This window comes from Chrysemys picta, chromosome 12 (assembly GCF_011386835.1).
Source record: "Chrysemys picta bellii isolate R12L10 chromosome 12, ASM1138683v2, whole genome shotgun sequence".
NCBI lineage: Eukaryota > Metazoa > Chordata > Testudines > Emydidae > Chrysemys > Chrysemys picta.
The window spans coordinates 30359518-30381649 of NC_088802.1; the positions used below are offsets into that span (position 1 = coordinate 30359518).

The 22132-nt window shown below is 52.2% G+C and overlaps 1 protein-coding gene across 4 annotated transcripts; it reads right to left on the reverse strand.

Moving 5' to 3' along the window:
• Positions 1-11710: 11710 nt before the first annotated feature.
• LOC101935617 (zinc finger protein OZF-like) lies at positions 11711-21359 on the reverse strand. 4 transcript variants are annotated; one of them, XM_042845604.2, is made up of 5 exons: positions 21102-21359; positions 17620-17677; positions 16952-17078; positions 16227-16340; positions 11711-15886 (listed from the first exon to the last, which is right to left on the reverse strand). In XM_042845604.2, the coding sequence occupies exons 2-5, from the start codon at positions 17641-17643 to the stop codon at positions 14580-14582; spliced, it is 1572 nt and encodes a 523-aa protein (XP_042701538.1). In that variant the 5' UTR covers positions 17644-17677; positions 21102-21359; the 3' UTR covers positions 11711-14579. The 4 variants fall into 4 exon arrangements, with proteins under 4 accessions (XP_042701538.1, XP_042701539.1, XP_008173882.2 ...); XM_042845605.2 differs by having other exon boundaries at positions 11711-15883; positions 17620-17708; XM_008175660.4 differs by having other exon boundaries at positions 17620-17708; positions 21102-21358.
• Positions 21360-22132: the final 773 nt, after the last annotated feature.

Sequence of the window (22132 nt, forward strand, 5' to 3'; positions counted from 1 at the left end):
AACACAGCATGTGGAAGGAAGGAAGGAAGGAAGGAAGGAAGGAAGGAAGGAAGGAAGGAAGGAAGGAAGGAAGGAATGAATGAATGAATCCCCTCATTGGAATCAAGGGAGCAAGGGCCAGAGGCCACTCCTGTTCCTGGCATGGAGGAGCAGGAGGATGATCTACCTGGATGTGGGTAGTGTCCTTCTCCATGCCCATGGTGAAGACACCATGCAGGACAGCTCACAGGAGGTGAGTCTCCAGCTCTGTGTCCAGGTCAGGTTTCATTGTGCTGGCAAGAGAGAGGAGCCTGATTAGACCATGCAGTGACAACATGGGCATGAAACTGCAGAGAAATAGGCACATACCGGTGAGAATGGAAATGGAGTCACCGAGCCAGGGAACGACAAGGCCAAGGCCTCACAGACAGTGAATGGCGGAGTTGGAATAATGCCTGTTCCCTGGACCCTGTAGCTCCTCCTGTACATAGGCACTGACTCCATGGATACTCCAGGGCTCAACCACCCACAGAAAAATAACAGGAAGGGGTCAGCACCCACTAGCCATAGTGGTTCTGCGGCCCCAAGGCTGGCCTCTGATCAGCTGCTGGGTGGCCCCCAGGCTGGCTACTGAACGGCTGTTCGGTGGCCCCTGGGGCTGGCTGCTGATTAGCTGTTCTGTGGCTCCAGGGCTGGCCATCAATCAGCTGTTCAGCTGACCCTGGGGCTGGCCGTGGATCAGTGAGTGGCTGGCAGGAGGCACTCCGAAGGGGTGGAGAGGAGCGAGCGGCGGGGGCCTCGGGGGAGGGGGTGGAGTGGGGACAGGAAGAGGCGGAGTGAGGACTTGGCCTCAGGGGAGGAGGCTGAGCAGGAGCGGGGACTCGGGGTGGAGCTGGGGTGGAGCAGCCACTGGGAAAAATAAAATCAGCACCTGTGCTCCTGAATATGACCCCAGAAATGAGCCTCTCCCCAAGGACATCGTAACTTTACTAAAGTTAAAATAACAGCCCAGCTATGGGCAGCGTGTGAACTGCCTGCTGGGGGAGGGCGGGCTGCGTGGCCCCAGTCTCTCCAGCCCCGGAGCGCCGGGAGGGCGGGTTGTGCGGCCCCAGCTAGAACCGGGGCCACCGCATAGGTGGAGCCACAGAGGGGGCCTGTGCACTGTGTGTGGGCGGGGCCACACCTGGCTGTTTAGGGAGGCACCACCTCCCCCAGCCTATGATACCCACTGCACATGAGCCCAGCCAGGAGAGAGCGAATATTCCTGCCATCTCTGTCAGAGGAGCCACTTTTGAGAGGTGGCCTGGGAGTGGGAGGAGCAGTGACTCCCAGCCCTAGGTCTGAGCAGTTAGGGGAGCCAGGATGGAGGGTCTTGGTACCTGAGGCTGTGCCCAGTTATCAGGCAATTGGCAAGGACGGCGCTGGGTGCAGAGTTACCGGGCAGCTTTGCAATCAGCTCCTGTGAGCCCCAAAGGAGTGTGTGAGAGTCAGGCCCCACTGACACTTCCCAGCAAGGAGGAGATTACACCGTGACCCACACAGCCACCAGGATCCCCCCCAACTGCCTCCCGCTCCTCCAATTCCTTCCTGCCCATCAAACATGGCCCTTCCAAGGATTCCCTCCCAGCTTAGTCCCCTTCCCCTTATTCCCTCCTACCTGTCCAAACTGCCTCCCATCCCAACTACGGAGCTGGGACCAGAGGCAATGCATGGCGGGGCATTTGGGGTCAAGTGTCCCGCAGATTGACCTGCTGGGGGGAAGGGAGAAGTTCTCTGTCCTCCCACGGCACCTGCCCCTAGCACACTCAACCCTGTCCCTGGCATCTGGGCCTGGGCGGGGAGCGGAGGAAACAGGACAGGCTGCTTCTCACACCGACCACTCAGGTCACTGCTTTGGGCAGTGCAGGAGCTGTCTGAGAGAACCTGACTGGGGAGGCAGCAGGTCGCGCCCAGCCCAAGCCCGGCTGTTGGGGACAGGGCCCGAGGGAGCCAGAGCCCCTTGTCCTCCCAGCACGTTTCCAGCTTGCTCGCTGCCTGTCTCCAGCAACAGGGCCCAGGCAGGGAGTGGGCTGCCACCTCCAGGGTCTCGCAGACAGCTGCTGCACTGCACAAAGCAGCAACCCAGAGCAGCCAGCGTGAGCCGCATGAGAAGCAGCTGCTCCCTTCCCTTCCCCACCCAGCTGCCACGGAGAGCAGCCAAATGTGCCGGAGGTGGGGGGGGAGGGCAGCAGGAGAAGGACTGAGCCCCCTCACTTCCTCGCAGGTAAGATTGGGTGGTAGAGCATGGCAGCCCCAGACTGCACACGGCAGGGGTGGGGGGTCTCTGGGAAGAGGAGATATGAGGGGTGGGCATGTGTCCTCCCATTTAGATTGTGTCCCTCAAGTATGGGGAGGCATGAGTCAACTGTGCCCCAGCCTCAGCTGTCCTTCCAGTCCACAATTCCCCCACTGCCCATTAATGACCAGTCTCAGAATTTCTCCATTCTCTTCTCCCCAATCCTCAGCCCCAGCAATCCCTGCCCTCTGCAGCCTCCTCCAGCACCACCCATCCCCCATCCATTGGCCCAAGGGAGGCCACTGCCCAACCCATGTCTCTCTCCTCCCTCGAGCTGCTGGGCACCTTGTCTTACTCACCACAATCCTCTCCACCACAGCTGCTTTGGAGCAGGTCGACTCCAGCATGTCCTGCCCCATCTGCTATGCAGTGAGGAGACACTTGGAGCTAGAAAATTCGATAAAATGTTTCAGTCTGTGCTAAGGAGTTGCTGTTCTTAACAATTTTAAAGTAATAAAATACAAATGCAATTGAGTATTTCAGATAGTAGATTATGTCATAACCTGATATGACTCAATGTGATAGGACACCTCACTTTATGCACTGCTGCTCCTAGCGACCCTCCCAAATAGATCCTCCCGGCTCGCCATTCTCCACCCACCATGAGGTAGGCAGAAGAAAATTGTTTTCCTTATCTGGGAGAGGGAGAAACTCAGGCTGAAAAAGGTGAAGTGACTTGTCTTAGATCACACAGCCAGTCAGTGGCAGAGTTGGGAATAGGACCCAGGAGTTCTGACTTTCAAACTAACCATCACATCTTGAATTTCATACATTGACTGATCAGAATAAAGTGCTCTCAAATGAGCTACAACCCACAATTGTTCACAGTAATTATTCAGCACATATTCTAGAAGATTAGAACAATACAGAGAATCATGAACTGCTCAGAGACAATTAATGGGGAGAAGCAGCAAGATTAATCCAATACGTGATCGGTTGTGACTTATTTGTCTGGTCTGAAAAGAGAACAAAACAATCTGAGATTCCTCCCTGTCAATAGCCCTCTGCTTGGCCAATCAGCATTGAGACTCTGAGAGGTGGGAGGCTGAGGGATCTCGCTGGATGTCCCAAAGGATGGCCCAGGTCTCCACCAGAGAGGAACACTCTCAGAGCACTATTCCAGCCCACATCTTTGTGAGGGCCTCCCACAATGAGAGCAACCCCCCTCCCCCTTCTCACACCCCTCCTTGGTGGAGGGAGGGAAGCAGGGAAAAGGGAAAAAAAGAAGCAAGCGAAGAAGAGGAAGGAGAGAGGGAAAGAGGAAAAGGGAAACCAAAAAGGACAAACTCCAATGTCCCCAGTGATTCTAAGGGACAAAGTCCTAGGTAGGAAATCAAATTCTGCCACCTTAACCTAGTGTTTTTTGTGCCTAGAATTCCTCCTGCACCAGGTGGATCAAACTGAACAGGTTCCAAACCTCTCTACAGTCCTGTATTGTAGACAGGCCCAAACTGTGTCTCAGTTTCCCACTCTGTAAAATTGGGATAATAAACAAAACCTTCATTATCTCTATTTTATAGTTGAGGAAACAGAGGCACACAGAGGTGAAGAGACTTCCTCCTCGTTACAAAGCCAGGAATAGAAAACAACTGGTCTTCTGATTGCCAGTCCGGGGCCCTAGCACTGATTGTCCTGGCCTCTCTGCTCTAATTTTAATCACAGCCCAGCTAAAGATTTTCTTCTTCTCCATGTCCCTTAACTCCACATCACTGCAGAAGAAGGATTTTCTGTTAGCCATCTGGCTCTAATGCATGTGGCTCTCATTCCAAAAGACATTCTCTAGCTCAGTCACATGTTATGGATTTGATGGAGGAACCACTTGGTGACATTCTACGGCTTGTGTTATACTGCAGGTCACACTAGATGGACATAATGATCTTTTATTGGACCAGCTTGTGTTGGTGAGAGAGACAAGCTTTCAAGCCACACAGAGCTCTTCAGGTCTGGGAAAGGTATGCTGCACTGTCACAGCTAAATGCCAGATGGGAACCGATTGGTTAGCATACGTAGTATATTGTATATTGGTTAGCATACGTAGCATATCGTAAGGGATCATTCAAGGTAGAGTGGCTACAACTACAGTGCATGGATTCGGGACAGGCAGCTGTATTCCTTCCTTTAGCCAGAGGGGAAGGTTTAACCCCTGCATATGGACTTTACTTCGCCCTCCACAGATTCAAACACTGTTCGTTGGTGATCCACTGCATAAAATCTCCCCTGACAAGTCTGTCTGAATGGTTTCTCATCATTGGCAGTGCAAATAAGAGGCTCGGGGAGGCTAAGTCTCCCCAAAATAAAAGAGACTGGGGCAAATGCTGGATGCGGTGCAGGTCACCTCCCTTTGGAGGGGTGCCAGCCAGTGGCCTTTGCGCCCTGGGAGCAGGAGCACCGGAAGCTCCCTAGAATGGGGGGCACCACCACCTGGACTGTGGCCTTGCCCATGCTTCAGCTCTTCCCCCTAGGCCCCATCCCCACTGTGCCTCTGCCCCCAAGGCCCTGCCCTCACTCCGCCTCTTCCCACCACCACCCCACACCTCTTCTCCCAAGGCCCTGCCTTCACTCTACCTCAGCCAGGGGGTCATGGCCCCATCACTTTTTCCTGGCTTAAGGGCGAGCGATGGGGGAGAGGGAAGGGGCAGAGATGAGTGAGCAGCGGGCGGGGCCTCGGGGGAGGAGGCAGAGCGGGGATCAAAAGAGGCGGACCGAGGGCTGGGTCTTGGGGGAGAAAGGCAGCGTAGGGGAAGGGTCTCTGGGCAGAGCAGGGGGCACTGGGTGCCCCCTGTTTAGGGAGCTTCCTGTGCTCCAGTGCACAAAGGCGGTGGGCTGGTACTCCTCCAAACGAAGTTGATCCATGCTGCATTGCCCCCTGCATAGGCAGCCTTTTTTATTTTGGGGGAACAGCCTCCCCAAGCATCTTATACGCGCTGCCCATGGTCTCTCTTACCTTCCCTCCAAGCGGTGCCCTCCCTGGGAGCAGGATCTGGGGCCCGGGAAGGGGGGTCCTGGCCAGGCTGGGGTCTGTGCACTGGGAGAGGCTCCTGGGAGCAGCGGGAATGTCAGTGCTGGAGATTCACCTCTCCTGGCTGCAGCCAGGGCTTGGGGGTCCCAGTAGCAGCCGCCGGGGCTCGGGGATCTTGCAAGGAGTGCGGGCTCCCCTCAGCGCCCAAGTCACTGCAGCGAGAGCAATTCACTTCCTGCTGCCTGGACTGAGTGACCCCAGCGATCGCTCCCAGAGTCGCATCCCAGCTGCTCCTGGGTCCTAGTGATCAAGGGATTGCACTGCAGCCCCCCTGCCCCAGACCCTGCCTCCTGGGTCCCCACCTCCCCTAAGCACGGGCAACTTCTCTCAGCATTAAGGAAGCATCGTGCAAAGAAGCCACTGTGTCAATGATGGGGATAAAAGAGACATCCAGATACCAGGCAAGAAGGAAAAGGGGGGGTTCTATGGAGACTGGGGATTGTTCCAGAGAGTCCCCAATATCAATGGGGACAAGGCTCCTGATCCTAGTGAGGCAGCCCAGAGATGCAGAGAATACGTTTCTCGGTGACACTGACTCTGTGTGTGAGTCACTCTGATCACAGACTGGCACAGGGAGCAGTTTGTCAGAGACGGTCTCTTGTCTCCACACGAGGCTCACTGGCTACTAGCCCTGGGCCTGAGCTACAAGTTCTGCACCCCTAACTCGGGCCATGTAGCTGTCAGTGCTTTGCCACCAGGTTCCTCTGGGTATTCGCAGGGCTGGATTAACCCATCCCTGGGCTCTAGGCAACCCCCTCCCATGTCTGCCCCCTGCCAGTCCCCCTCTATCCCCCCTCCTGGCTCCTTTCCTCATGTGGGCACTAACTGCCTTTCCCCATGCTGCACCTGGATGTTGGCGGTGAAGCACCAGCTGGCCTGGTTCCAGGGCTGCTGCTCTGCGCACTCTGGATAGGCCCCAGTGTCCCAGCCCCATTATGATGGTGGAGGGAGGGAGCTGAGTGAGTGGCATTGTGCCATGTCGGTTGCAATAACAAATTTGGCCTTGTCCCTCCCTTCCTCCCCCCCATGAAATGGGGCACAGGCTTAGAACAAACCTGAGTGGGCAGTGGGACAGCCACATGCAAGACAGGCCAGGGAAAACTTAGTTTGAAAAGCACCTGAGGGATTTAGGCACCTGGGGGATTTTAACAGCAGAAATTTAGGTGAATAGGATCCTTAGACACCTTCAAAGTTAGGCAGCAGCTGGCAGGGGGAGGGAGGAGGGGTTAGAATATTCAAGCCTGCCTGTAAAGGCCTATATACTTAGGGTTACCATCTGTCCGTATTTCCCCGGACATGTCCGGCTTTTGCGTCTTTAAATAGCTGTCTGGGAGGAATTGTTAACAAGGTTAAAAGGTTCGGGATTTTTTCTCCTTCCCTCCCTCCCTCCCGTCCATGCAGAGTGCGGCCTCGCTGATTGGGCGGCTGGGCCTGATTGAGCCGCTCCCATTGGCCTCCAGTAGCCAGAGACCCTCCCCTGCTCCCCCTCTCTTCCTCCCCTGCTGCCTGCAGCCCAGAGTAACAACAAAAACATTCCCCCCTGCAGCGTGTTTTGCCTACACGTGGAGCCAGCAGGCATGGGCATGGTAGGAGTCCCGGCGCGCAGTCAGGGAGCAGGGGGAAGGTTGTGGGTCGGGAGTTCTGGGGGGGGGGGCTGTCAGGGGGCGGGGGTGTGGAGAGGGATCGGAGCAGTCAAGACAGGGAGCAGGGGGGAGGGTTAGATTGGTTCTGGGGGTCCTGTCAGGGGGCGGGGAGTGGTTGGATGGGGCGTGGGAGTCCCGGGGACCTGTCTGGAGGTGGAGGTGTGACTATGGGGTGGAGGGGCGGCGGGTTATATTCTTTTGTGGTGCCTGAGCTCCAGCAATATCCAGGGCCAGGGGCCCTGCTCCAGTAGGGTTACCATACATCCGGATTTTCCCGGACATGTCCGGCTTTTTGGTCCTCAAATCCCCGTCCGGGAGGAATTTCCAAAAAGCAGGACATGTCCAGGAAAATAGGGAGGCATGGTAAGGGGACCGCCCCCTCCCCAGTCTCCAACTTTCCGGGGCCAGGCGGCGGCTGTTCGTTCTCCCCAGCTGGGCAGCCGGACTCGGGAGCAGCCGCTGCTGCAGCTCCCACTGCCACGGGGGGAAGCGCCAAGCATGTGGCGCTCTGCGGCTGCGACTCTGGCGCCCGGGGCGTGAACCCCCTGAGCCCAGGCCTGCTGTGGGGACCCAGCTGGTGCAATCCTGCGGGCGGCCCCGGAGTGGGGGCAGCAGGCTGCAGCCCCCCCGTCCCGGTCGGGTCCCACAGGGGAACAAACGGGGCTGGGCTGCCGATGCCTCCGCCCCGGGGCCGCCACAGGATTGCAGCACCAGCAGGGCAGCCAGCCCAGACACGACTGGCCAAAGGCTGGGCGCAGTGTGCACACTGCTGGGTCCCCGCAACAGGCCTGGGCTTGGGGGGTTTGGGCCCGGGCGCCAGAGCCACAGCTGCCGAGTGCCATGGCTGCTTCCTCCCCGCACGGCAGTGGGAGCTGCAGCAGTGGCTGCTCCCGAGTCCGGCTGCCCAGGTGGGGAGAATGAACAGCCACCGGCTGGCCCCGCGGGCCACCCCCGTATTCTCCCTCCAGGTACCGCCCGAGTCCTGCCTGCTCGGGGCCAGGTCAGACTCACACTCACCCCGTCCCCACGCTCCCGCGCCTCCCTTCGGCGCTTGTGGAGGGAGGAGGAATGGTGGGGGGGAGTTGGCTTTTTGGTTTTTGTTTTTTGCTCTGCCGAGGTTCCCCCTCCCCCGGGTCACCCTGGGGGCGGAGTTGGGGCGGAGGTGGGGAAGGGGTGGAGTTGGGGCGGGGGCGGGGGTGGGGAAGGGGTGGAGTTGGGGCAGGGCCGGGCCCCCCTGGAGTGCCCTTTTTTCGCAGGATTGAAATATGGTAACCCTATATATACTTTAAGAACTTGGGTGTATTTTTATCACTTAGCTAGTTACAGGGGTATAAAAACAAAGAATCAATATCACAGTCTGCCTATGTATGGGCCTTCTCTCACTAGGATAGTCTGAGGCCTTGTTCTTAGGCTAAGGCCTTTGGCTAAGCAGCAGGGGCAGCCATAAACTGGAAAGTATACAGTCACATCCTCACATCCCAAACCAGTCACATTGAAATAAGGTGGTATTAGGATGTTAGGAAGACGATCCTGTCCTCATAGTGCCCATCACCACCAGATAAAGAAACAGATCTTATGATGGTTAAAAAAAACCTTAGTTTAATAGCATCCTGTCTTGCAAGAAATCACTTAGCAATGGTTGTGGTTGTGAAACCCTCATTTCTGTATTGTTTTATCTTTATGGCCCCCACTTTTCTATTATTAATCTGTCTGGTTCTCTAATTGTTTCTGTCTGCTGTATAATTAATTTTGCTAGGTGTAAGTTAATTAGGGTAGTGGGATATAATTGGTTAGAGAAGTATGTTACAATATGTTAGGATTGTTTAGTTAAATTTCAGTAAAATGATTGGTTAAGGTATAGCTGAGACTATTACTATATAAACTGGGGTCAAACAGGAAGTGGGGGAAGGGAAATTGGAATCATGTTTGCTAAGGGGGGGAACGGGAACAGAAAATAGGGAACAGGGAACAGAGACACAGGCAAGGCTCTGTGGCATCAGAGCTGGGAAGGGGGACGTGGGGTAAATGCCCTGTGGCATCAGAGCTGGGAACGGAACACTGGGGAACAGACTTTATCAGCATATGGAGATAAGTCCGACTGGTGTGAATGGCTTCAAAATATGCTTTCTTGGAAATGAACCCCCATAAACATTGCATAGTCTGCGCTTCGAGACTTCTGATCTCCTGCTTTCTATGTGACAAGAACTGGGAGAGATGGTGAAGGGAAAGCCCTCTAACGGGGTTTGAGTATCAGTGCCATTTAAATGTCAGATTCAGGTACCTAACGTGAAAGTAGCAGCTGGGAACCTAAATCTTTTTGGGGCTCTAGCCCCTGGTGCCTAACCTGCTTTGGAAACCCCACTAGGCCTCCATTTGGTTCATCCAGTGCCTAATACCTTTAAAAATCCAACCCTAAGTCATTTTTTAAAAAATGCTTTTGAAAAACGTACCCAAAACCTAATGGGCTTTAAAAATCAGTTTAATATAATCTGTGTCCATAAGCACTAAAATACCTTCATCAGAACAGTATGGGGCTTTGAATGGTATCACTCCATGGCAGCATCTGACAGTCGGTGCTAAATGCCTGAACATACCCAATGTTAATGATTATTGCTAAAGCCTGTAACAGATTGACTTTTCTCAGAAAATGTGTTCAACACTCTAGGAGCAAGTGCTGTAATTGTGGAGAACAATCTGTGTTTGTCACACACAACTGGAATTAATTTGCAAACTAGATACCACAGATTAGGCCTGAATAAAGACTGGGAGTGGTTGGGTCATTACAAAACCTAAACTGAATTTCCCCAATACTAATTTCTCCCTACCGTTACTCACACCTTCTTGTCAACTGTTTGTAATGGGCCACTCTCTTACCACTTCAAAAGTTTTTTTTCCTCCTTTGGTATCCTGCTGTTCATTGTTTTATCTTGTTAGACTGACCTAATACTTGGTAAAGCAACCCCCGTCCTTTCATGTATTTATACCTGCTCCTGTATCTTTTACTTCATACATCTGATGAAATGGGGTCTAGCCCACGAAAGCTTATGCCCAAATAAATTTGTTAGTCTTTAAGGTGCCACAAGGACTCCTCGGTTTTTTTGCTGATATGGACTAACACAGCTACCACTGAAACCTGACAACAGAAGTTGAATTAGGTTTGAATTGCTTTAGGTGCAGAGCCTCATTCTGTCAGCAATCGGGAGATGCTGCCCCCTCCCCATATCATTCCTCTTGGGGCATCACTCATAGCCCTTTAGATTTCAGGGTCACTCCTCACATTTATAAAATCATTACGTTGGCTATTCTGCATATTGAGACTGTAAACTCTTTTCCTTGGGAGCTGTCTCTCACGATGGGTATATACAGCACCTAGCACAATATAGACTTTGTCTTCAGTGGAGCTTCTGGCTGCTGCTGTATTACAAATAACCATGGTGTTCACTAAGGGTAGGTCTACACTTACCTCCGGGTCCGGCGGTAAGCAATCGATCTTCTGGGATCGATTTATCGTGTCTTGTCTAGACGCGATAAATCGATCCCAGATCGATCCCAGAAGTGCTTGCCGTCGACGCCGGTACTCCAGCTCGGCGAGAGGAGTATACGGCATCGATGGGGGAGCCTGCCTGCCACGTCTGGACCCGCGGTAAGTTCGAACTAAGGTACTTCGAATTCAGCTACGAATTTGCGTACCTTAGTCGAAGTGGGGGTTAGTGTGGATCAGGCCTAAGATACAATTATTTTGTAACCAGAGAAGAATGAATTTGGGGAAAGTTGTGGTATGAGGAACAGGCCGAGTATCAACAGAGAGAGACTCCCAAACCTAGCAATCTATACTTCCAGTCCTGCAAAATCTTAGTCACATGTTTAATTGTACTACTGCCAATAGCCCCACTGATTTAAATGGGTCTGAGCTAGAATTAGGCAGGTGGTAAGGTTGAACGAGGTGGGGTCTTGGTCAGAAACACAGCTCAGAGATCAGAATCACTTTAGCCATATTAGATAGATAGATAATATGGCTAAAGCGATTCTGATATATATAAATATCAGGGGTTCTCAGCTCAGCTGTGTGCTAAAGGCCGCCTACGTGCCCGGGGTCCTGGGTTCCCAGCTGCCCAGCATGGGGGTGTCCGAGCTGCCCCACTGCCCAGTGCAGAGGGGTCAGGGTCCGGGTCGGGGCTGCTGGCCTGCCCTGGGGAGTGGGAGTCTGGGGTCAGGGCTGCTGGCGGGCCCCACAGGGTCTGCGGTCTGGGGCTTCCGGCAGGCCGCAGGGGGTCCAGGACTCCTGGCCAGCCCTGCAGGATCGGGACCCAGCGCAGCCGCCCAGCACTGCAAGCTCCAAGCACCAGGGCAACTGGCCCACCCAGTGTGGCGGGGGCTGGGGCAGCCATCTGGCCCCACGGGTTCTGAGGAAGCTGGTTGGCCGTGTGGAGTCCATGGCAGGAAGCCAGCCACCCCAGCGCAGCAAGGGTTGGGGCTATCACTGCCCAACCACCCGGCCCCTGCGGCCCAGGTAACACACTGTGGGCCACATATGCAGCCCACCACCAATATAGATATAGAAATAAGAAATAAATTTTAGAGTATACTACTTGCAGCTGAGCCTCCGACAGGGTAGAGGTGAGGTTTTATGGGTGACCTCACTGCATTTCCATACCAGACCATGTTTGCATTGCTTTTACTATTAACCTGCCTCTGAATTTGGTGGGTATTTAATGCACAACAAAGGACACAGAGTGTGAGAAAATAAATTTGACTTTATTATTCCAAAGGACAAACAAAGACAGACTCCTTTCCCCATCCCCTGCCCAGTTCAGCATGGTACTTTTCATCCCCAGGCCAGCACATTGTTGCACCCAAATCCCTCATGCACCAGCAGTAGAGCAACATTTATAAACTGGCAGAAAAGTGCAGAGAATCCAGGAGACATGCTGGGACCCAGGCACAAAGCAAACACTCCGAGAGCAGGGAATCCAAGGAGCTGAGATTAGAGGGGTACAGTGTGGGGAAGACAATATCTATCATCCCCACACAGGATACACTGATAGATGGGGAGGGAGTGACCAGCTGGGCTGTCATGCTCCTTGTTTCCCTCTGGCCTCTATGATGGGGGTTAGCCTGGCTTTAAGGCTAGCCCAGGCCTGTTTACTTTTCTCCTTCTTGTCTCTGCCCAGACCCATCCTCTCAGTAATCTGGAGATCCTGCATCCTCCCCTCATCACTCCTCTTTGGGCATCATTTGTAATGCTTTAGATTTCAGGGATGGCTTCACTCAGTACTCACAGGGCAATTCCTGTCTCTCTCTGGTATTGGTGCAGCAAGTTCACAGTTCTCAGCCTCAGCTGTCTGGCTCTCAAGAGAAAAGTCTGCAGTTTCCCAGCTCTGTTCCCCTCACCCCCTCCTGACTCTATCTCACATCCCTGTAGAGATCAGGTAGCAACTCCATGCCCTGTTCAGTCTCGGCCTCTTGGAGTATGAATCTAGCACTCACCCTTGGTGTTTGTGCTGAGAGATATTGATAGTTTTCATTGTTCACACAACACAAAAATCTCATGACAAAGGGAAAAGAAAGGTTAAATAAAATAAAAAAGGACTCTTCTTGCAAAAGATCTTTTGTCTCCTTAAGTCCTCAATAAAGCTGTGCAATATCCTGTCAAAGTAAGCTATTGGTGCTTTCTAAATGCAAAGGGGGCAGGGAAAAGGGGCAGAGGGGGTGAGTGATAAGAAGCAGCACCTCTCTTCCCCGTATTCTCCTCTCTTATCCCATGATCCCTAACATACGATCTGCCTGGCACCCAACACCTTCTGCTTCCCACATCCACCAGACCCAACCATTCAATCCCCCAGTTTCCTCCCCAAAACCCATCCCTCCTGGTCCCTTCATATTTAAATCCCTGGAACCCAGCACCTTCGGGGATTTAGGGAGGGGAAGAGTTGTCAGCCCCAGGGTTACTCACTCTCCAGGTACCAGCTCCAGGTAAGTGGGGGAAACCAGCCCCGGGGCTGCAGGAAAATGGGGATGGGGACAGGTGTCCATAGTGAATTTAGGGCCTGGCCTAAGTATCCCTCTCCTAGTCTCCATGGGAGGGGCATCATGTCGGGGAAGGGAGAGGGTATAACTTAATTCAGGCAGAGGGAGCTTCTGGAGGAGTTTCTCTCTCCCTTCCCACAGCGGGTGAGCAGGAGGCAGAAAGGCCCATCAGTTCAGCAGCCAGGACTGCAGCAGGGAGGAGGGGCTGATAAGGACTTCTCCACCTCTGCCTGGGGTTAGCTTAGACTAGGCAAAGCCAGAGGGTCCCTGAGCAGCTCAGGGTCAGCTGCTGCTGGAACCTGACCCCAGAGATGGGCAGCTGGTTACCTGGGAGTCAAATGCCACTGTGTGTGGGAATTAGGAAATGGAGTTTTTACTACGTCCAGTCCTAGTCATGGCACTGAGAGAATTTCTCTCCTATGTGGAGGAGTCTCTGATGCCCAATGTGGTGGTAACTCCAACTGAACCTTTTTTCCATGCTAAGGATATCTGAGAGGCCTCTTCCCTCTGTGAATTTGCTGATGCTTGATGCTGTGTGAGCATGAAATGAAGCTTCCCCACACATTCAACTCTTTCTTCTGTGAATTATTGGATGGGGACTAATGTGTCAGTTCAGATGACTCTTTTGCTGAAGTTATTGAAGCTAGTTCCACAATCCAAGTATTTATGGATTTTCTCTCCCATGTGGATTGTCTGATGTGATCTTCAAATTATTTTTTTTCCACAGTCGATGCATTTATAGATACTGTGCCATGTGGATTTTGAAATGTTTAGTAACGTATGATCTAGGACTGAAGCTTTTCCCATCATCTAAGCATTTATGGGATTTCTCTCATGTGGATTGTCTGATGTATAAGATTTGAGCTCTCACTGAAGCTTTTCCCACAATGCAGGCACTTACAGGTTTTATCTCCTGTGTGAGTTCTCAGACATGAAATGATTAAAGCTTTTCCCACAATCCAAGTATTTATAGGAATTTTCTCCTGTGTGGGTTCTCTGATGTATAATAAGGGCTGATGGTGCATTGAAACTTTTCTCACACTGCAGGCATTTTTAGGGTCTCTCTCCCATGTGGCTTCTCCCATGGTTAATAAGGCCTGAGCGCTGAATGAAGCTTTTATCTCAGTCCAAGCATTTATAGGGTCTCTCTCCTATATGGTTTCTCTCATGGTTAATTAAGACTTGAGCAATACTGAAGCTCTTCCTGAAGTACAGGCATTTATAGCAGGGTTTCTCAAACTGGGCCCCAGGGGTCCGCAAGGGTACTCCAGTGGGTCAACGAGTCATGTCCGGGGCCGCCGGCCCCGCTGATCAACTCCTCCCCCTCCCTCCCAGTGCCTCCTGCACACCGCAAAACAGCTGTTCAGTGGTGTGCAGGAGGCACTGGGCGGGAGAGGGAGAAGTGGGGATGGGGCGCGTTTGGGGGAGGGGACAGAAAGAGGCAGGGAAGAGGAGGGGCGGGGTGGGGGCTTGGAAGAAGGGGTGGAGTGGGGACGGGGCCTGTGGCTGAGTGGTGGGCTTGGGGGGAGGAGGGGTCCATGAAAATTTTTAAATCAAAAGGGGGGTCCTCGGGTTGTTAAAGTTTGAGAATCACGGATTTATAGGGTTTCTCACCAGTGTGGAGTCTCCCGTGTCTAATAAGATGTGCCCTCCGACTGAAGCTTTTCCCACAGTCCAAACACTTATAGGGTCTCTCTCCCGTGTGCAGTCTCCTATGAGCAGTAAGATTTGAGCTCCGACTGAAGCTTTTCCAACAGTCCAAGCATTTATAGGGTCTCTCTCCTGTGTGGGTTCTCTCATGGCTAATAAGGCCTGAGCACTGACTGAAGCTCTTCCCACAGTCGCATTTATAGGAGTTCTTGCTCGTGTGGATTCTGCCATGGTTAATAAGGCCTGAACGCTGACTGAAGCTCTTCCCACAGTCCAAGCATTTATAGGGTTTCTCTCCAGTGTGGATTATTTTATGGCTAATAAGATTTGAGCTTCGACTAAAGTTTTTCCCACAGTCTAAGCATTTATAGGGGTTCTCTCCCATGTGGATTCTGCCATGGCTAATGAGGCCTGAGCGCTGACTGAAGCTCTTCCCACAGTCCAAGCATTTAAAGGGTTTCTCTCCAGTGTGGATTATCCTATGGCTAATAAGATTTGAGCTCCGACTGAAGCTCTTCCCACAGTCCAAGCATTTATAGGGTTTCTCTCCAGTGTGGATTATCCTATGGCTAATAAGATTTGCGCTCCGACTGAAGCTTTTCCCACAGTCCAAGCATTTATAAAGTCTCTCTCCCATGTGGATTCTCCCATGTCTAATAAGATTTGAGCGATGACTGAAGCTTTTCCCACAGTCCAAGCATTTATAGGGGTTCTCTCCAGTGTGGATTCTGCCATGGTTAATAAGGCCTGAGCGCTGACTGAAGCTTTTCCCACAGTCCAAGCATTTATAGGGTTTTTCTCCAGTGTGGATTATCCTATGGCTAATAAGGTTTGAGCTCCGACTGAAGCTTTTCCCGCAGTCTAAGCATTTATAAAGTCTCTCTCCAGTGTGGATTCTCCCATGTCTAGTCAGATTTGAGCGATGACTGAAGCTTTTCCCACAGTCCAAGCATTTATAGGGGTTCTTTTCGTTCTCATTTGTCCACTGAACTGTGGTTTCTTCGGGATCCTTGCCTCCTCCCCCATATCCAATAGATTCATACACTTTATTCCTTTGGCAGTTTCCCAGCTTCCTCTCTAACCTGTGCCAATTACTCCAGGCTTTTCTCTGTTCCAAGCACTGGGAAAAATTCCCTTCACCTTGTTTCAATAAGGTCCCCTGCAGTTCCACTTGTTCAGGACATTCCTGCAGTGGATTCCCATCCTCGTTCTCATTCATTGTCTCATCACCTGCTGGGGGAGAGAGAGAATATAGGCAGGAGTCATTGCCTGGGTTAGTACAAAGGACAGAAAGGGGAATAGCAAAGAGGGAAAACACAACTCAGTAACTGTTGGGGAGACTGAGAATTTGGATTCTGCTCCCAAATCCCATCCAAACATTCACAGGGAAGTGAAGTCATGGAAAAAACTCCTGACAGCTAACAAGGTGGGTGGGAATCCATGAGCTGTATCTGCCATGATGACCTGACACCTGCTGACCACGGCCTGACCTGGGTGAGATGAGGCAGAACTGAGGGGGCTCGGATTTTCAGCTTTTTCCTTCACTTGCCATATAGTTTTATAGACGTCTCACCTGTGCGGGTGCCTCTTGAGAACTTCCTTTCCTCGGAGGCTGGGTGATCTGGGACCCACGGCTCTTCCCCTGCTTCCAGCCGGGTGATCAAGTCAGGTTTGGGAATGGGGAGTCCTGCTCAGGGGGTGAAATCAGGTATGATCAGACTGCACTGAGGAATGGTGGGGTATCTGTCACAAAGGGCACATCTTGAGTTTAAACTGACCCCATGATTTGCTGGGGGGCTGTGGGGTCTGAACAAATGGGAACATGATCATTGAGCCTCCTTGGGAGAGGCCGATGTCTGGGGGAGGGGGAGTTGTAAAACCCTCACTAGGAGTTTTCAGGATGTGTGGTCTGGGGGACTTGCTGAGGCACACACAGCTCTGGTGTTATACCCCTGCATACGTCTAAGCATCCAGAGCCCTCCCCACAGATGGAGCTAGTCCCAGGAAGGGAGGTGTATAGAGATCTTGTGTGTGAGTGAGAATTAATGCAGATAGGTTAACTCATTGTTCCTGCCCCTGTGAAAGCTGAAGGGATGGGGATGAATTAACATGTCCATAAGGTTCATGACTTCCCTATCCCATTATAGGGGGTTTGGAGGTGAACGGCTCTCTCACACACTGGAGCTGTGGACTATGTGACCCATTCCCCTCTAATGTAACTGACCAGGGAAGAACCTGACCAGATGCAGAAATGCAGGCCCCATGGCTTCAAATAGCTGAGGGAATAAGAATCCTTACCCAGCGAAGTCACAATCTCATAATTCGCCTGCATGACGTCCTTGTAGAGTGCTCTCTGATCAGGGTCCAGCAGAGCCCCCTGCCTCTCGGTGAAATACACAGCCACCTCCTCAAAGGTCACTGGCATCTGAAAAAAAAGGTGCTCCCCACTCAGTACCTGCTGCCCCAGCCACAATCCCACTATTCATGGGGGAAGAAGCACAATGAGACGACAGCTCTGGGAGGGCGAGAGGAGAATACTACACCCACCCTGCTCATAGTGGCCAGGAGGCTGCAGGGAACAGAGAGAAGGTGAGGGCTCCTTGGCCCTCCCAGCAGAGGAGGGCAGGGTTTTCTCATTTGCCACACACCTACTAGGCACAGGCTGACATGGGAAGCAGACCTCCACACAGGGGACAGGAATCCCAGCACCTTCCCTTTGTATTTCATCGCAATCTCTGCCGATGGGTTCAGGCTCCAGCACTCTGGCCTGTTTTCCCAGCCCTGGCCAGGGGGCTGTTTCCTGTTTCAGAAATGGGGGACTCTTCACCCCGCCCCTCAGGCCCTAGGCTGAGCATGTCCCAGCAGGATTATCACACCCTGTCCCTCTCCCTGCCTCACCCTGTGTATTTCCTGCCCCTCCCCATCTAAAACAACCCTCCCCAACAGCTCCCCACAAAATCCCCTACCTGAGCTGGATCCACCACAGCCATTTCCCTTCCTCGGCCCCTAGGAAGTAGGGATGATCTGGAGCAAAATAGGGTCGTTGTTCTGCAGCCTGTCAGGGTCAGAAGGGCAATTGGGGAATTTCCTGAATTAGCATTAGTCCATTTCACACCCCAATTCCCCCCAGGCTCGTTCCTTGCAGACAGACACTCTAAAGACTCCGCCATGCTGGGAAAACCCTCAGTTACATTAATACAACACAGACCTGACTCCTCCCACCAGGACTAAATCCACGAGACACTTTAAAACCCCCCAAGGAACAGAGTCTCTGAGCCAAATGCTAGAAAAGAGCAGAATCAAAAGCTCCAGTTTGGGGGATCCCACCCAACACTGTCCCCAGGACAGCACATTCCCCCAGCAGCATGGGGACTAGGCAGAGGCAGGAACTGGCATTTCCTCTCTCTGCTCCTCACCTTGTCCCAGGAAAGTCAATCTGGGTTGGAAACTGGGTTTGAACCTCCCTCCTCACTTATTGCTTCTGCTGCCCCTTTCAGTCTCTCCGCTCTCCCTTCCACATGGAAGAGCTGGTTACTGTCCTGCCATTCCTGTGGGTGCTTCCTCTCCAGTAGCTACTGCCACTGCTAACAGGGGTGTGAGCCTGGGTGTGTTGGGGGCAGCAGCTCTGGGACTCGCAGACACCCCGGAGCAGAGATGGGGTGGCGAGGGGCCATTTGTGCAGAGTCACTTTCTTGCTTGCCCCCTGCACTTACCCCCAGAGGTCAATTTCATCACCTGCAGTCTCTGGCTCAGGAGCTGATGCCAGCAAAGTCCTGGGCTGCCCCAGGGTGATAGTTCCAGTCACAGGAAGAAGTCCCCCCTTGGCTGGGCACAGAGGGGGCCTTAGTGATGGGTGTCCCAGCATAGATCCCCCTTGGCAGCAGCGGCTGCTCAGCCTGGGCTCCCAGATCACAATGGAGGCAGCAGCATCTGTCCCAGAAAGCCCAGCTAGCTCTAGGGTTCCAGTATCCTGAGCACAGAGAGAGACTGACACTGACCTCTTTGGCCTTAGCAATTACCAGAACCATCCTGTGCTGCCCCTGCAGCCCCCAGGGACAGTCAGGCCAATGTTGATCTCATATGCCCATCTGGACTCATAGTGGAATCAGAGAACCAATTCAAACTGGTATTTCATGTATTAACTGGAACTGAATCTCAACCATAAATTTGTTTTACCAACTCAACCTCAATGGAACTGAACAAAAAGAAGTGGTGTTACCAGTTAAAATAAAGATTCAGCATTTTTAAGCTCATTATTTAAAAAAATCAAAAACAAAAAAATCCCTACAGGGAATTTAGTTTCATTTAAGAGAACACAACAAACTAGCCAATAGGCTGGTGATTGCCCCAGAACGGCCTGCCCCAGGACAGTGAGAAGAGAATGAGAAGAGAAAGGGAACAGACCACCAGAGCAGGGAGGGAGAGGGGAAGCTTGGGAGCTGCCTGCACACCATCGGAGGCAGAAGAGGGGCCAGAGGTAGTTGAGCCACCTCTGAGAAGCCTCCCTGGGGAGAGAAGAGGGGGATGCTCCCTGGGCCCTGAAGTTCATAACTGTTCAAGTCGAAGGGCAAAGGTAATGGCTCCTCAACCTTCTCCTGGTAGACAAGCCTCCTCCCTCCAGTTGCTCCACTTGAGGCAGGGTTCATGCTCCAAACTTGCTTCCCCACTGAAGCCAGCTGCAGGGCCCACTCCCAGCCACCCAGGGCACTGTCTGATACGTGCCTCCAGCCCCCCACCCCAGATAGACTTGTTTCTCTCATACATATATCTTGATGCTAGATATCAGTCCCCACTGTCAGCACAGGACAAAGTCAAGGCACAATTTAAATTACACCATAACATGGATGAAGATGGAAATGTTTGAATCACAAATAATGATGTCACAGAATGAATGTCAGACACGTCTGAAATTGAAAGATGAATTGGAACTTCTTCTGAAAGCTTGTGAAATCTCCAAAAAGAAAGCGATATCTGGATGAAGGAAAGCCCCAAAAAAGGATTGGGCCAATTCCTGATTCATTCACAGATGGACCACATCTCCATAAGAAAGATAACATGCCAAACTACTGGGAACATCCGAAAAATGCCATGCCATGCTAAATCAACTAGCAAAAATTGTACTGGCAGTTCCAGCAACACAAGTGAGCATCAAAAGAAAATGTAAAGACTTCAGATGTATCCTTTCACTGCAGAGGTCCAATATGACAAAGAAGATGTTTAAATATGTTATTTTGGGTTTCTCAAACACATTGTTTAAGAAAAAATAATCATGTATATTTGACAACACAAAAATGTTAGGAAAACTCATGTAAAGTTAAAATTATAAAATAAATAAATAAATAATAAAAAATCTAAAGAGTTTGCATTTTAAGTTGCAGCTCTCTTTCATGGATTTACCTCCACTGAGATTGAAATAGGATTTAAACTGGTAGCTGAACTTCTATTTTTGTTTCTTTGGGTGGCTTGAACCAGAAAAGAAACTGAACCTATTGAATGGAACTGAACCTGAATCAAACCAAAACAAATACCAGTTGGATTCCTTGCCTATTGTTGCTAGCAATGACTCTGGTTTGACACAGAAATCAGAGCAGGACACTGTTCAGTCCTGTCAGCTCCAAACATTTATCATTCAGGAGTCAGACCCCCCCCCAAACAATGAGATTGTTAAAAAAAAAAAAACAAAGACTAAATTAGGAGCAGAGGGTGTGTGGGGGGGAGGGGGGGATATTTGCCTTGTAAATTCTGAGCCCTTAGGGGAAAGCCCGCTGCCCCTGCCCCCACCACTTGTTTGACCATGTCTAGAGAAAAAGATTCCCCACTGGCTGCTGGGCAAGGCAGCCTCCTACCCCATGGGCTGGGGGAGCTGCCATTGTATCTCTCACCATCCCTCTCCGATCTCCTACTCTCCGGCTCTCCCTTCCCCAGCCAGTCTCCGCTTGCTCTCATATTCTCCCTCCAGCCACCCCACAGCCCTTTCTCCTCACATCCCCCCTTTTCCTTCTTTTTATCCCCCCACTCAGAGTTTCCCTCTATTCCAGCTCTGTTCCCCTGAGCCCCAGAATTCGCCCCCTGCCCCCTAATTATTCCCTCAGCCTCCCTACATCCCCATAGCCCCATCCCGCCCCCTGCATCCCCGTTCACCCCCTCCTGTCACCTCACACATCCCTGTTCTCCCCCCTCCTGCCCCTCACGCATCTCTGTTCTCCCCTCAATGCCCTCTGGCTCTCAGAGCCCCCTGCCTCTCTTCAGCCCCATTCCCGCTCCCACCCGCAATCGATCCCTCCAACTCACTGCAAACCATGGGAGCTGGCAGGCACCGTTCCTCTGCCCAATGCAGGGAATCGCAGCCAGCCCAGCTGGGAGCAGCCTGGGGCATCCCCCTACCCCTGCAGACAGGCTGCACCGGGAGCGTCTCTCCCAGGGGACGGGGAGGGGGAGCAGGTCTAACCTTCTCTCCACGTGGGGCTCTGCCTGGGAGCAGGGCTCTGGGTCCCAGTAAGGGGGAGCGGGACAGGCTGGGGTCTCTGCACTGGGAGAGTCTCTCGGGGAGCAGCGGGAATGTTCCTCCCACGCCTGCAGCCAGGGCTCTGGGGTCCTCAGCGGCAGCAGCCGAGGCCCTGGAGTCTCGCAAGGAACGTGGGTTGCACCGCAACAGAGTCACTGCAGCGACCGCAATTCACTTCCTGCTGCCAGGCGGAGTGACCCCGGGAATCACTCTGCCTGGCGCCTCCTGGGTCCTAGCGACAGCGACAAGACTGGGTTTGGCCCGTGTGTGTCTGTCATTGTTATTATTTATTGTATCCTCATCCCCAGGCCCGCCGGCAGGGTGGGGGTGGAAGGGTCAATTGTCCAGGGGCCCGGTGATTTAAAAGGCGGATGAGAGTGAGATGTATTTTTTAAATAAAAATTAAGATAAAAAGTTAACTAGATGAAGCAACACCACAACTTACCCATAGTGGGTTCTAATGTGTTATCTGAAGGATAAAAAGTAGCATCGTAAACCTCAGCCTTCCCTTTCTAGGGGTGCACTTACTGTTCTGCCCTGGGGCCCGGAATTGCTATTGTCGGGCCTGGTTACCTCCAGCATGTTCTGTCTAGGGTGACCAGACGTCCCGATAAAATCGGGACTGTCCTGATATTCAGTGGTTTGTCCCGTGTCCCGACGGATGTATGGTCAGGACACCATTTGTCCCACTATTTTGGCTCGGGGCACTTCTTTTTTTTGCTTCGGCAGCGCTCCAGCTCTTATTTATTTTTTTGCTTGGGCCCTGCCCCCCCATGTGTCCCGATATTTTGTTCTTGTCATCGGGTCACCCTAGTTCTGTCTATGTAATAGTGTCTGATTTTGCCAGGTCTAATGTGGCCGCTTTGAAAAGTTGTGTGAGTGAATAATGTTATTGGCTGTCCTGTGAGACATGCAGTGTTTGGTAATTCAGTCACGCTGTCAGTCATTTTCCTTTTTATATTTTTATTGTATTT